The following is a 14,874-nucleotide window of genomic DNA, read 5'->3' on the forward strand; positions in this document are numbered from 1 at the left end:
CTGAATATTTCCCTGTTATAACTTTTTTCTCAAAATTTCGTTTGATAAATGTAAAAAAGTGGTAGTAAATAAAATCGCAATTAATTGGTTTATTTATTGAATTTTTTTACTAGTAATCAAACTTACTTTAAATATTGATCATAATAACAATGTTTCTAAACACAACAACAAAATACTATTACAGAAAAAACTAAGTTATCACAAATTTATCTAAAAAGATTTTTCAGTACAAAATTAATACATAAAATTCTCAAAGGTTCATTTCAAAAAAAAAACACCAATTCGTTAAAATACTATCAATTAAATTAATGGTTGAACACAAAAATATTGACCGATTTTATAAATACATTCACCAATGGAAAGTTATATTTTTTACAAGTAACATGAACTACACTATTCTAAAATTAAAGATCCTCATGAAAATTGCAACAATGTATATATAAAGGCTCATCCAATCATATAATATGGACTGCAAAAACTATGAATTATACCTAATACTATATTAAATAAACTTTTAAACAATCATAATTCCTATGGAAAAAATATGCACGATCATTTATTTACAAATTAGTAAATCAAAACATAAGAAACTAAAGAAAACGGAGTGCAGTATAGTTAATCCTTTAGTTAAATAATTTGAATTTTACATTACAATGTGATCATTACAGTATCGAAAGTATTTAGATTATGTTCTCGAGCAAATTACTGCGAGACAGGAGTTGCTAATACCTAATAAAAAAACTAAATTTATCACACTAATCGAATTATTGGTTAGTTTTCTTCAAAATGTTCGGTACAATTTTTCTAAGATGTCTGCTTTTGTCTTTGTGCTTGATGAAATTGGGTGATGTTGAAGTTTCTGGTGATACCAGAGGCAATTGATGTATAGGCAGAATTTGTATAAGAAGTGAAGATGGCGATGTAATTTTTGTTGGGATAGGCTGACTAGAATCTTCAGTGATGATAGATGTAACGACTGCCCCTGTACACCATAAATAATTTAGTATATAAAGAAAAAAAATGTTTATGAATTTACCTTGATTTGTAACTGTTCCACATTTACTATGTAGCAATTTGAGGTCTTTTAATTCCCTTTTTAAATTTTCATTCTCCTTTCTCAAATTTGCAAATTGTTCCATCATTTCCTTCAACATTTGCCTTTTCCTCTTCCTACATCTATTTTGAGCGGCTCTGTTCATTTCTCTCAATTTTTCCAATTTTGTATCTACTACAATTTTTGATTTATTTTCTTTGCTGTTGATGAAATTTCTCGATTTTTCATCATTTTTATCATATATTAAATCTTCAGATAAAATGGGTGGTGATTTATCTTTAATTAATTTATTTTTAATGTTTTCTTTTATTTTTTTTCTAACGTTCACTGAAGAATTCGAATCGTTACTAGTACCAGGAATGAGGCAAACTTCACAATCACTATTATTTTTTAAACATTTATTGTCAATATTGTGCGGTATGATATGGGGAGTATGTAAAGTATCATTTGAATTATTATTAATATTCGATGGTTCAATAACCGTATCACCGTTTTTAACTGCTCTCTTGAAGATTTCGTCAAAAGGATTGACATTTTGTAAATCTTGAAATAAACCTATTTCTTCACAATTTCTAATGAATCTAGTTGGGGTTGGAGTTTGATCTGCCACATCGTTCGACGAAATTTTATTAACTAACCCCAAATTTAACATCATTTCGTGTTTTTTTCGGTGCCAATCTAAATGATCTTTATTAGTAAAAGTCATATCACATCCTTGTACATCGCAAGCAAAAGGTTTTTCTTGAGAACCTTTTTCTTTCTGCATATTATCACTATAGATACGTAAAAATGTAACAAATACAATTATTTATTTGTCGATCATTGCAAACTTATATATAGTAACTAATAGGTTTGTTATTTATCATTATTAAAAACAAATACTTAACCCCTTAACTACTAATATTCTTCTTCTTTTTTATTGAACTTAAGAAACGTCAAATTTCATCTAATTAATAACTATTGAATATTTTTTCAACCCATATATCATTTTTCTCCTTTTTAAATTTCTAATTCAAAATATTATATTTAGATCGTGTTTAGTTTTCAGTAATGCTGAAGCACATAATAAACAACTGAAAAATTTTTGTCTGATAAACACAAATTCTTTTTTTTTTTTTATCAAATATGTCTTTTTTTAAACGTCAAAATGTATCATATTTTGTGGCAGTTTGAAATCATTTTTATGATAAATCAAATGTCTAACATTTTTAATACTAAGAATAATACACTATCTCAGTTGAAATATAAACTCTTACCAGTATAGCATTTATTTTTTTAATTTATTACATTATTAATTGAATCCTTACAGTTATTCAATATAGCTGGTAAATTTACGCGTCCCAAATCAACAATCGAGAAGACGAAAATAATCTTGACGTTAAATTTGACAAATGTGCAGTTCAAAGTAAAGACAGCACAGTGATTTTGCATTTTTTATTAAGAAAAAACGAAAATGGGTTCAGTTAAAGTTATAACGGACGAAGCACATTTTCAAACCGAACTTACGAGTGCCGCTACTAGACTTGTAATTGTAGATTTCACTGCGACTTGGTAAATAAAATATTAAATATGCATACAGACATCTGTTTATTAGTTTTTTAGGTGCGGGCCTTGTCAAAGGATAGCTCCGGTATTTCAACAATTAGCAACGAAATACCCCAAAGCGGTTTTTTTAAAAGTAGACGTTGATCAATGTCAAGAAACTGCAGCGGCTCAGGGCGTTTCGGCTATGCCCACATTTATTTTCTACCGTAACAGAACTAAAATCGATCGTATACAAGGTGCAGATCCTACAGGTTTAGAGAATAAGATCCAACAGTATTATGGAACTGATGATACTGAAGAAGGAGAAAGTGTCGCTGGACATGTAAGTAACTTATTTTTTCTTAGATAAATACTTATATTGAGATCACTTTTAGATGGACTTATCTCCGTTTATATCAAAAGTAGAATGTGAATGTTTGAACGAAAGCGACGATCATCCTTTTACTCATTGTCTAACATCCGGAGGAGGATATTTACAGTCGGATTGTGATGAACAAGTAAGTAAATGTAAAATATTAAATTGATTGATATTATGTATATTTTTTTCAGTTAATAATCTCAATTACATTTAATCAATCTGTGAAGATACACAGTTTGAAAATCAAAGCTCCATCTGATAAAGGTCCTAAAAACATTCGAATCTTCATCAATCAACCGAGAACTTTAGATTTTGATCTGGCAGATAGTTACACTAGTGTGCAGGATATAACGTAGGTCGATTCAATATTTATCTTCTATAGATTGAAGATTACTATTTTGATAGTTAATGTGGAACAAAAAATTTAATTCATGGTCTTTTTGGGGTCAATTTTTTATTTATAGTGTTTCTAAAGTTATTAGATTTTTTGATCAAAAATCATTTCTAGTGTAATTTCATATAGTATTTTGATGTAATTTTAGATTGACGCCAGAAGACGTCGAAGGCAATAATCCAGTGAATTTGAGATATGTAAAATTCCAGAACGTCCAAAACATTCAATTTTTCATCAAGGATAATTTGGGAAATGGAGAAGTGACTCAGATCGATCATTTGGCTATAATTGGATCGCCGATCAGTACTACTAATATGGGCGATTTTAAACGCGTCGCCGGTAAAAAAGGAGAAAGTCATTAAACTTTGATTGAATCTTTTTGTTTTTTACCTTTTTTAGAATTAATTAATTAATAATAAAATATATGCAAAGTGGAAAGTGATTTTATTTAAAATTGTTTTAGACATTGCATAACTATATTTCTTAATTTCATTCTTAAATTTTCGTCTGCGTTACAAACTACATGAGTGTTATTGTCTTCTAATTGAATTAGTGCATCTTCGTCTTGCTGAAACGATAATTCATAAATTTAACAAAAAATCTCCAAAACAAAAATTGAATTGCACAATTAAGAGATTTTTACAATTTAACATTCTAAGTTAAATTTCTTTTTGTATTTCGTGAGTAAAATGAAAAAATATTTCAATAGAATAGATAAAAAATTTATAGTATTTTTTAATTAAAATGGAATGACAAAATCACTATTAATAGAATACTATTATATAATCTAAAGTCTCCACAGTTTTATAACTTGAAACTTACATAATTTTCTTTTGTGAAAGTTTTTATACTACAGGGGAAGAATTAAATGTTGAATCAGATACATACCAAATGTATAACGACGACGTTACCTCCTAATGATTCGACTTTAGCGTCGGTAACACCCTCTTGCGCTAATTTTTGTAAAAATTCATGTGAATTCAGAGCGCCCCATTCGTATTTGATAGATTGATTAGTAGATACATTATTATCCTTAATTTCCTGAAAACGTCGAATTATAATCGATTTGGTAATAATTATTGAAGCTGTGTTGCCGATCGTAGATTTATTTCTATGAGGAATAGTAAATTAATGAGACATTGTTTAAGGAGCACATTTTAAGACATCCCGATATTGCCTAACATACCTCCAAATATAGAAAAATACATCAATTTTCTTGGAGCACATTAAATGGAAATTAATGATTTAAGTAAAAATAACTCGTCATAAATAAGTTTATGTAGATATGGTGGTGACAAATATACTTTTTCCTAGTATTTGAGGAAGTCGACTATTTTGTATTCAGAATAGTCTTCAGAGACTGAAGATAAACTAAAACCAAATAACTTGTGTATACTGTTTTATATAAACCTTCTCCCGTGAAAATTAATTCCAGCGGGAAAAAACCCCTTGGCGGGATTATTCATATTCATTCCTTGACTATTAAACTATGTAAGGAATTGGTCCTTTGTCCCTATTGCTTTCAAATGCACCTGATACCTTTCAATCCTGTTTATACAAAGGGATTGGAAGGAATATTTAGCATAGTGAATTGTAAATATGTTCAATTACATTAAATTAATTGTTGGGCCGTCCTAAAGATAAAATACCAAATTTTGAAAAAAGTGGTATATATGAAATTAGCTGTGGTGATTGTAAAAAATGTATCCAATAATAAATTTTGAAAAGCATTGAAATTGCTAAATGTAAGAAATGCTTAAATAAAGACAAAAGGCCAATTCCTTACAGCCCACTCTATAGTTTAGTAGACAAGCAATAAATGTGAAGGAGATTTTCCCTCTAGAATTAATTTTCGCGGGAGAAAGTTTGTTGGTTAGGTTAGGGGAAAAGGCAAGTCAAGTTATTTGGTTGTAGTTTATCTTCAGTTTCTGAAGACGATAACTTTGTGATCGAAACGCGCGTCTGACAGTATAATTTTTCGATAATGTCGGGTAATAAAAGAATCGTTATATAGCCATTTATAAGAATGCGGTATTGATAAATGTATTTTGTTTGTATTGATGGATTTTTTTGTCCAGATATCGTTAAGAGTTATAATGAGATGCGATGTTGCCGGACATAATTTTTTTGACATACCTGTATATTTCGAACATTATCTTTAACGTTGAGACATCCTGTTACTGTCGATAGACTGATACCGGGTTTCACTTCGACGGGTACGATTTGTCTAGCTACCGTCGTATCGATATAAACTTGACCCTGTTTTCTTTTTAAAGGTAAATTCAATACCTCGCCCCATTTATAAGGTATTACCGAACTTTCGCTATGATTGCCGATAACTAATTCTGTTAAATTCGGCGCCGAGACCGGCGGTTGTGTGTAGCATTCGGGAACGACCAAAGTTTTCGGTTTTAGGTCTTTGATCAATTTGTTGGCTTGAGTGAAATTCAATGAAGTATCGATTGCGCAATGAGCCACTTTTATTTGTAACGGTTGGTAAGGAGCGAGAGCCTCGATATAATCGAAATCCGGTTCTGTAAACAAAATGATTAATTTGTTGATATAGAAACTTTTAATAAGATCATCTTTTAATTAATATGGTAAAACACGAAACAATTTTTATTCAGCAATATCAATTTTGTTTTCATTATATTTGAAGATCATCACAAACGCTACTTCCCTTATTTATAATATAATTAACAGACTTTTTGATGATCGTTAAAAATAAAATTTATTACTAGTTAAGTACAAAAAATTAACTTAGACCACCCTGTAATTGATAATGAAAAATATGAACACCTGAGAATTTTTTTTCTAAAAAAAAAATGATAAATTTTGACGTTTCGACTTTTCTTAAGCCTTTATCAAAATATGATATTGACACTGACAATTTGCTTATTTATAGTAATCTATAGATCACCTTCATCATGAATATTAAAATAAGGATAAAATCAACTTAGAACTTTGTTCCAATAAGAAAAATTAATTTTTTATTTGGATTCCACATCTCAAATATATATCTGTAATCAATTAAATTTATTAGAATTTACAGAATAGAGCTATACATTTTATTTAAATTATTCAGATCTTTTTTATCATTTACAGCTTTTTAGTTCTTATGAATGTGAACCATTTCTAAAAATTCCCTTTTCCTTGTATTAGATTCCGTTTCAAGAATTTTTGAATCTTTATAATTGAATTTATGTTTTTTTGATATCTCATGGTTCGATAATGCAGTTCTATTTTTTTATCGTATTCATGACCTTTTAGTCTATTTTCTAAATACTGAGATGTTTGCCCTATGTAGATAGCGTCACAATTACTACAAGGCACTTGATATAATATTACTTCTTTTGTTTTTTGGTGTTTTAGATTTTAATTTAGTGAAATATTTGGATAATGTATTATGTCCTCTATGCCTGACTTATACTAATATCATATTTATTGAAATAATTCGATAATATGGCAAGGAAAAATGTTTTATGTTTTAATGTTTCGTTTCAGTTTTGTTTTTAAATTGATTATAGTATCTGTTTATCTCTTTCTTGAATATGTTATTTATCATTTTCTCCGGATAATTATTTTCTTTCAATGCAGTTTTTGCTTTTTGAATAGCTAAGCATCTAAATTCAGAATCTGATAGTTGGATAGATCTATCAATTTTTCTTATTGGAACAAAGTTCTAAGTTAATTTTGTCCTTATTTTGATATTCATGATGAAGGTGATCTATAGATCAATATAAATATTATAAATATGCAAATGGTCAGTGTCAATATCATATTTTGATAAAGACTTAAATAAATGTGGAAACGAAATAAAAAAAAACTAATTTTGATATATATATATATATATATATATATATATATATATATATATATATATATATATATATTATAACAAAGAAATTTATATAAAGGTGGTTTAATTACCTGTAAAGACGATACAATTACGTGGATTGTTACCCCAGAGTTCAATGAATTGAACGACGTCGCCGAATCGTAAACTGGGATGACCGCAAAAAACGACGCAAGGCTAAAACATTTATTTAAAAAAACGAATCGAATTTTAGTTGATTAAACAAGCTATTTACCTCTTGAAAATCGGTACTGAAACCTTCGGAAAAAATATGTTTGAAATGTTTCAATTTGTTATTTCTCACTAATAAACCGTGTGGGAACGGCTCGTCTGGTAAATAAACTTTGTTCTGTTTAACTGACGATAACCATTCGGCCATAATATTAGAATACGCTAAAGACATATCGGCTACTGGAGATACGAAAAACATCGGACAATTTGATACACCCAATTCTTGCATTTTGCCAGAAAGACATTCGAAAAGATCGTAAACTACGCCCGTAGGGTAACAGGGTATGAGTACGTTACCGCCACCTCTCAACGTCAAACCTACAATTCAAATATTTAAAGAAAAAAAAAGGGTTATTAATATTATGCTATAGCTTACGGGGTAACCAAAACTAAAGAAACACAAATACGTTTGGTAACAATGCAACTTCCAAACATTTTTATGTAAAATGTGAGTTTTTCGAAATCTAGAGATAAAAAATAATTTGATCAAATCACTACTCAAAAAGTATAGATCAAATTTCTTTAAATGTTTGGAAATAAAAGTATATGTTGAAATAAAATTTCTCTAAAGTCAATGAAAATAAGTACATTTGGCAACGTCTCTGTTTCCAATATTTCTACTGACAATGAGTCCAATTACTGGAAAAACGAAAAAAAGTTGGTCAACAATGTAATTGTCATGAATCAAATTTAATAATTGAATATACTAAAATGAAATAATAAAAAACACATATGTCTGATGGAACAGCAATTAACAAATATTTTATTTTATCCAGGTTTTATCAAATTCCTTCCATTCTTAGTAATGCTATTGAAATTAATTTATTTGAGAAAATGCACTCACCAACGACGACACAAAGTACTCCCAACATAGAATCCGGATTACTGATTGGAGTTTGAGTTAAATCCGTCATTATTAAGACATCGGCGTTTTTTAAAGCATGATGATCCATTGGTCTCGGATGTGTGGTTAATGTACTAGACCCGCTCAAATAAACAATTTTTTCATGTTCAGTACTAATTATCCAATTGGCCGAACCTAAACACAAACCTGAACTAGCTGGAATTACTTGTAACGCTCCATATACGTCCTATAAAACGATATTTTATTCACTTCATTTCATAAATAAATAAAATTACCCACGATTTTCTCGTTGTATCCCACCATTTGTATTTTAGATAAACTCGAGTTGACATTACTTTTATTATAAATTTGTTTCCAAGATTTTGGTTTGAAAGCTTCATTTAAAGGATAGGGACATTTACTTATGAAATTTTTCCATTGTGAAGCGAAATTATATTTGGGACATTGTTCGATATAAAGAACTATTTCTTCTAAAAGTAATCTAATAAAAATAAAAAAATTAGACACTTTAAATTTACTTATTGAAAATACAGACCTTCCGAATTGTAAAGTTGGTTCAGTAGCGTAAATAGTGCCCTTAAAGCCCGTACCTTCCGTTACGAACGGTAAAGCCATCATACATAAATAATTAGAAATTAATATAACGTCTACTTGAGAAAAATCTATCAATTTATCTAAAGGTGGACAAAATTCGGGTGGCGAATCTACGAACGCCCTATCGCCGTTTTCCTTCAACTCCTAAAATTCAATTAAAATGAAAAATATTATTAATTACATCAATTTACATACGCCTTCTAAATCGGGGTCTGTCGTATCGCTCGGCATCCAGTTTGGTAAATTCGACAATTTGTTGGAAGGTACGAACGAAAGCGGTAAAAAATTTAAAACAGATTGCATTGAAAGACCGCAATCCAACATCATGGTTATCTCACGAAAAGTTAAAATGTGACAGGGCTTATTAGGATCGTTACTTAAGCAGTACTAAAAAGAATATTTCGATTACTTTCATACATTATATCATTATAAGACCTGTATACTTACTAGCTTCATTTTTAATTATAAATTATTTTTATTATTAATAATTACACTCTAAGCATACGTTATGTTTATAACAAATTTCAAAACGTAAATATAACCATACTTTTTCTGCATCTTCTTCTTTCATTACATTTCTTCCGATTTCAACAATTTACCCAGCTTATTTCTCCTATTGATTTTCATTAAATTCGTATTACAGATAATTTACCGAGTTTCGAAAGTCACTTTGCTTAATTTTTTTTCTAAAAAATTGAAAAGAAGAAGTGATTTTTTTATATAAATACATTTTAGTAAGTAGTTCGCTAAATATATAGTTTTTTTGCGAAATTGAAAGCTGTAGCATTTATACATCTAGGGCCTCTTATAATTTGAATATATTAACTAAGAGAGTAGTGATGTATATCAATTGTAATAATATCCACTTACCTTAAAAATGAAATAGAAATCCAAGTTCAAAGATTCTCAAATAAAAAAATAATCTAAATGCACAATCAACGAAACTCAACAATAACACAACGAACACAATACAATAATGAACTCAAATTGCAATTTTGCTATAGGCACCCAAAATAAGAAACTTTACAACACAGCTTAAGGGTTGAATATAATATTTTAAATAATTTTGGCGCCATCTGTTATTTGGATAATTCGGCAACCAAAGCTAAGAAAACACGTAATTCAAGCTACGACGTACAGTAAGAAAAGACGTGCTGTGGACGGCAACTCTCCACTGCCATCTATTGGTGGCGTCCACCTCGTTAAATGATATCCTCATAAGGTTAACCTACTATCCTATTCTTTATACAATGCCATTGTATAAATAATATGCAATTTTCCGATCACAAAAAATGTCTGTACATTATGAGATTCATTTGTTAGCGTTAGTAAGCTAGTGATTGTGGCTAGAAAAATAGTTTCTTTTTTAGCTAGAAGGCTAGTAAGACAACTAGTACGCTAGTATCTCATGCGGTCTTGTTTTCATCTTACTCACTTCAATTGTGTTAGCCGAAAATTAACTGGCATCATGTAAAGAACAATAAATTGTTTTATACCAGGACAGTATTACACTTTACTAGATTGCTATTCTAGCTCCCCCTTCTCCTGGGCAATGTATATACATTCTTAATTGGGGAACAGCAAACGATTGGAAGTATTTTGAATATTTAACGGATTACTAGGAATTTCTGTCAATTGTAATCTACCATTTTATTGCCCATGTTATTAAAATTGTAGGTTTCCAGTTGTTATCTGTATCAACAATTCATATAAATTAATCCTGTTAAAACTACAGGATGAACCGACACTTAAAATTGTAAAGAATGTAATAAATATCTTTTAAAGGACTATATTATACTACATGTCACAAGTTGGTTATAGTTACAGAATTGTATATGGAAAAAATAATTTCTAGCGTCCTGTTGTTTACAGTAGAAACATTACTTAGTTATTACTTGTTTCTGATTTATGAAATATTAACTTGATGTTTTTTGAATCTAATGAAATTTTGTGAAAGCCAATGCCGGCACATGAAAGTTCATGTTTTTTCCATGTGTTGACGATACAAAAATCATGTTTTTTCTAAAGTACTTTCTCCCTACCTTTTAAGGATACTTGATACATAAAAATGATTTGAACAAAAATTAGAACTAGAATAGGATTTTCTAATGTCGTACTTTTTTTCACAAGGTATTGAGATATGTCACCAAACACACTTATATTATTTGAATGAAATATTTTTAAATATTTTGTGTTAAGTCTTAAACAAATGTTTCAGATACTAAGAATATATAAACATTTTATAGTAAAATGATAACATTCTACGTCATATGTTTAACTAAATTTTTCTTGTAAATAAAGTACAAGTAAAGTACTAATAATAAATATTTGCACTCGATATAAATACGTGATCGTTTGATAGAAAATCTTGTAATTTCCTTACAAATTGCTTTATTTAACATTCAGATATTTTTTAAATTCCTATAATAAGCCATAAGTCACGATTCAACGTTTCTATTTTATAGCAAACTACAAATTTTAAAAACAATTTTAAAAAGTATGAACAAAACAATTATATTTGAGTAATAAAATTTCCTATTCTGAATGAAATTAACTAAAATTATACTATTTTCACAACATATAGAATAGAATAGAAAAAACTAATGAATTTCGTCATAAATATTTTTATTGTTTTATAATGTTGTGGTTTTCAAGATTTATAGACCTATGTCTATGCGAATAAACCACTAATCCAGTCAGAAGACTATAACATACCTTTTAAAGGCATCAATCATTTCTTTGGGCGATGTCAATCAGGCTTCATGCAGTTTATCTTCAATTAAATATTATGGAATGCCAAGTTGAAGCTGTTAAATGAATGGAACCCAACAGTTTAATATTTGTGTGTCCAAATAAAAAGCTTGTTACATGCAATATGTTCATCAGCTTGCATTGTCGCGATGCTTTGGATTGATTTTCGAACTACTAATCGGTCTTATCTTTCTTTTGTTCTTATTATTATTATAATCATCGAATATTTATTGTCTACTGAATATGGTAATAAATTTATGTGTTTAGTACATACTCATATATTTGTCAATTTAATCAGCTGGGGATTGGAAAGTGGCATAATTATTCTTAATTTTATGAGATGATTGTTTTTTGGTTCTTTTATTCAATACCAAAAGCAGAAAAAAATACATAAAATTCCTACAATTTTGTTTCTTTGAAAGATAATCCTTACATATTCGTTAAAAACTTTTATCAATATTTTTTTTACTTCCACCATAAAATTAGCTCAGGAAGAGTGATAGAGCATGTTATGTAGGAGTGTTTGTTTCAAACAAAAGATAAGAAGAAGAATGATTCAATACATAAATATCAAAAATAAATTAAAAATTTGAATTTAGAAATAATTGATAAAAAATTGGAGAATTCTTTTTACTATTCAATTTTAGTCGCCAGTATTGAAATCAAAATTTTCGAAATCTCAGAGTTTATTGAATTACACTCGATATGAAATAATATTGTAAAACATTTTAATTAAGCATAATTTAAATATTAAATACGATAAGAAATATTAAGAATAGAAAAATAAATCAAACATTCGTTTATAAATGAATTATTTTCTTTGAAAAACAAGAAATAGATTTTCTATTATTTAGTCTTGCACTAAACAAGTGACAATTCCCAATTTTAATTGTAAACATACTGGCTTCTGTATAGATTTTTGAATTGCTCCAAGGGATTACTCTATTATTGATAACTAATGTTTGCATCTCGATACTAACGCTGCATTATTAGACCTGTGACTGGCTATTCTTGTGATACTTGCAACGTCTAATATTTTGAAGAATATAGCCTACTACCAAACTGTTGTGATTCGCCAGTATCACTTCTATCAGTCAGTATTTCTGGTTCACCTTTTATTCCGTTAATTTCAGTATTGTGCGTAATGTGAAAATGGTTAATATCATTTACTTCCGTGACAGCATCGTTAACCGAGAGCTACGGACGATGATTTAAACAGTACCACGTGATTATTTTTGGAAATTTATACAATAATTTTGTAGCCGCTCCTGACCTTTTTCCTAACATTACATTGGTAAACGCTATTAAATTTTGTTTAAAATAATTCTCGTCGAAGCCATATTTTTTCAAATTATTTAAAAGGTATTCTGTAATGGTGGATGGAAAAAAAGGAATCGTTTACGTTGATTTTATTTATTTCGAATTTTAAAAATATAATTAGAGTAGATTTTTTACTTAATGCTGTAGATACATCAATGATAATCCAAATCTTTCCACTTGTTTTAATAATTTTTGAACAAATTCTTAATTTCATATTTTTGGATATGTGATTAATTATATTTGTGCAGGTATATCTGGCTGGACCGTAAACCAGGTACCAAAATTGTTCCATTTAATTCTTGCAATTGCAATAAATTATAATAATCCGAATATGGTCGGTCTTGTTTGGCTAAATAATAAGCAGTTCTAAATACTTAAGACCGTGCTCTTAATAGACGCCTTATTTAAATTGTCTATTACATTTTCTATTGGCTGATGCTGTTCGCTGTTTAAATTTTTTTCTGAATTAATGTGCGCTGTTGTTTTCGCGTGTTTAAAAATTTTTTTTTTTCTTAATGACGTTAACTGCGATTTTTTATCTTTACCGTAGTAAGAAACGGATGTGGTCGATGTGGAACTCCATTCCTTTGAAATATTTACACCACGGGTTTTGTGCTGTATTTGGTTACAAAAAGAGCAACCTAATTTTCCGGAAAGTAACTAAGGAAACTGTCTTTTCTTTTCTAACCACATTTCCGCACTCCAAATATTAGGCCACGAGACTTCGTCAGAATCCTTATCATTATAAATACTTGACGTTGATGGCTGGAAGTTCAACAGATTCCAGTTGATCAGCGTTGAAGTTGGTGTTGGATACTTGGCTCAATGTTTCATTTTCCTGGGTCATTGACTCATCTTCGCTGCTAGTTTTCAGTTTCTTTTTAAAAAAATCGGTGATGCTACTGTATTTTCTTTTTTCACTCATGTTGAAATTACTAATAAAATAAATACTATTATTTAATAGGAAAAAAACGGACATTTTTGTGTTAATAATGAAAATGAAATACTTTTTAATCGACACTTTGACTTAGGTAGCGTAGGTAACATGCATAGAATATTTTGCTAACAGTAGTAGTTATTAATCTTATTATTACATTGTATGTAATAAAGGTTTAAATAGTTTTGTGTGGCACTTATTCACTAACTAAAACTTCCACTTTCTATAAATGTGTTTTAAATACTCAAATTCTTACACTAAGGGTGGGAAATGTGAAAACTACAAAGATGGGTATTTTCTAGCAATGCACATTTCAGATGAAAATCGATACGTTTGTCGGCATTTTTCTTAATTTTTTTGCAATGCGTCAGCCAATTCTCGTTATCAGAAATCATCTTTAGTTCCGGAACGCGTTCCAGTTCAAAAAGGAAGTACCCGAACGACGTTCCGGCTCGACAACACCACTGCGTAGATGGCCAGAAGCACTTATTGTTCGAAGTATCCAAAATATAGAAAAAGCAGAAGTTAGCTTCAAAAGAAGGTAGTCTGATAATGTCAGATGAGGAATTATGAATAGATGATGTATTGTTAAAAGAGGTATACAATTTCATGTACCTTGGAGAGAACTACTCTTAACAAATAACCTTGTTAATTTAACCGAGCTGAAACTCCTAAAAAGCAAGTTAATTTCATAGAAGACAAGGCTGAAGATCTTCAAGATACTAGATCGATCGGTAATAACCTCTGGAAGTTACTGCATACGCACAGGAGAGGATCAAAAATAAACATAAACATAATGTGGAAATTGTGAAATCCTAAAACCTCTGGGTAATTTGTAACAAGATCAGAAACCGGAATTATTGGAGGCGAATCGTAAAAGAGTCCAAGACCCACCCTAGTAAGTAAACATAGTGCTGAATAATGGTAATTTATTCTTCTCTTTCATTTTTCTGTTTCTCTTTATTTTTT

The 14,874-nt window shown here is 29.3% G+C and overlaps 3 protein-coding genes across 3 annotated transcripts; 1 reads left to right on the top strand and 2 right to left on the bottom strand.

The window, feature by feature from the left end:
* Positions 1 to 80: 80 nt before the first annotated feature.
* LOC130891691 (uncharacterized) lies at positions 81 to 2,594 on the bottom strand. Its single transcript, XM_057796571.1, has 2 exons — positions 1,037 to 2,594; positions 81 to 982 (listed from the first exon to the last, which is right to left on the bottom strand). Exons 1-2 carry the CDS (start codon positions 1,818 to 1,820, stop codon positions 765 to 767), a joined length of 1,002 nt encoding a protein of 333 aa, XP_057652554.1. The 5' UTR covers positions 1,821 to 2,594; the 3' UTR covers positions 81 to 764.
* On the top strand, positions 2,233 to 3,789 carry LOC130891697 (thioredoxin-like protein 1). Its single transcript, XM_057796585.1, has 5 exons — positions 2,233 to 2,605; positions 2,657 to 2,921; positions 2,974 to 3,096; positions 3,149 to 3,309; positions 3,500 to 3,789. Exons 1-5 carry the CDS (start codon positions 2,508 to 2,510, stop codon positions 3,711 to 3,713), a joined length of 861 nt encoding a protein of 286 aa, XP_057652568.1. The 5' UTR covers positions 2,233 to 2,507; the 3' UTR covers positions 3,714 to 3,789.
* On the bottom strand, positions 3,777 to 11,021 carry LOC130891673 (integrator complex subunit 9). The gene is made up of 11 exons (XM_057796548.1): positions 9,768 to 11,021; positions 9,345 to 9,583; positions 9,093 to 9,284; positions 8,839 to 9,041; positions 8,583 to 8,784; positions 8,283 to 8,529; positions 7,443 to 7,756; positions 7,282 to 7,384; positions 5,488 to 5,885; positions 4,240 to 4,392; positions 3,777 to 3,919 (listed from the first exon to the last, which is right to left on the bottom strand). Exons 2-11 carry the CDS (start codon positions 9,351 to 9,353, stop codon positions 3,800 to 3,802), a joined length of 1,941 nt encoding a protein of 646 aa, XP_057652531.1. The 5' UTR covers positions 9,354 to 9,583; positions 9,768 to 11,021; the 3' UTR covers positions 3,777 to 3,799.
* Between the last annotated feature and the right edge of the window lie 3,853 nt (positions 11,022 to 14,874).

The sequence above is a fragment of the Diorhabda carinulata genome, chromosome 1 (genome assembly GCF_026250575.1).
Source record: "Diorhabda carinulata isolate Delta chromosome 1, icDioCari1.1, whole genome shotgun sequence".
Classification (NCBI taxonomy): domain Eukaryota; kingdom Metazoa; phylum Arthropoda; class Insecta; order Coleoptera; family Chrysomelidae; genus Diorhabda; species Diorhabda carinulata.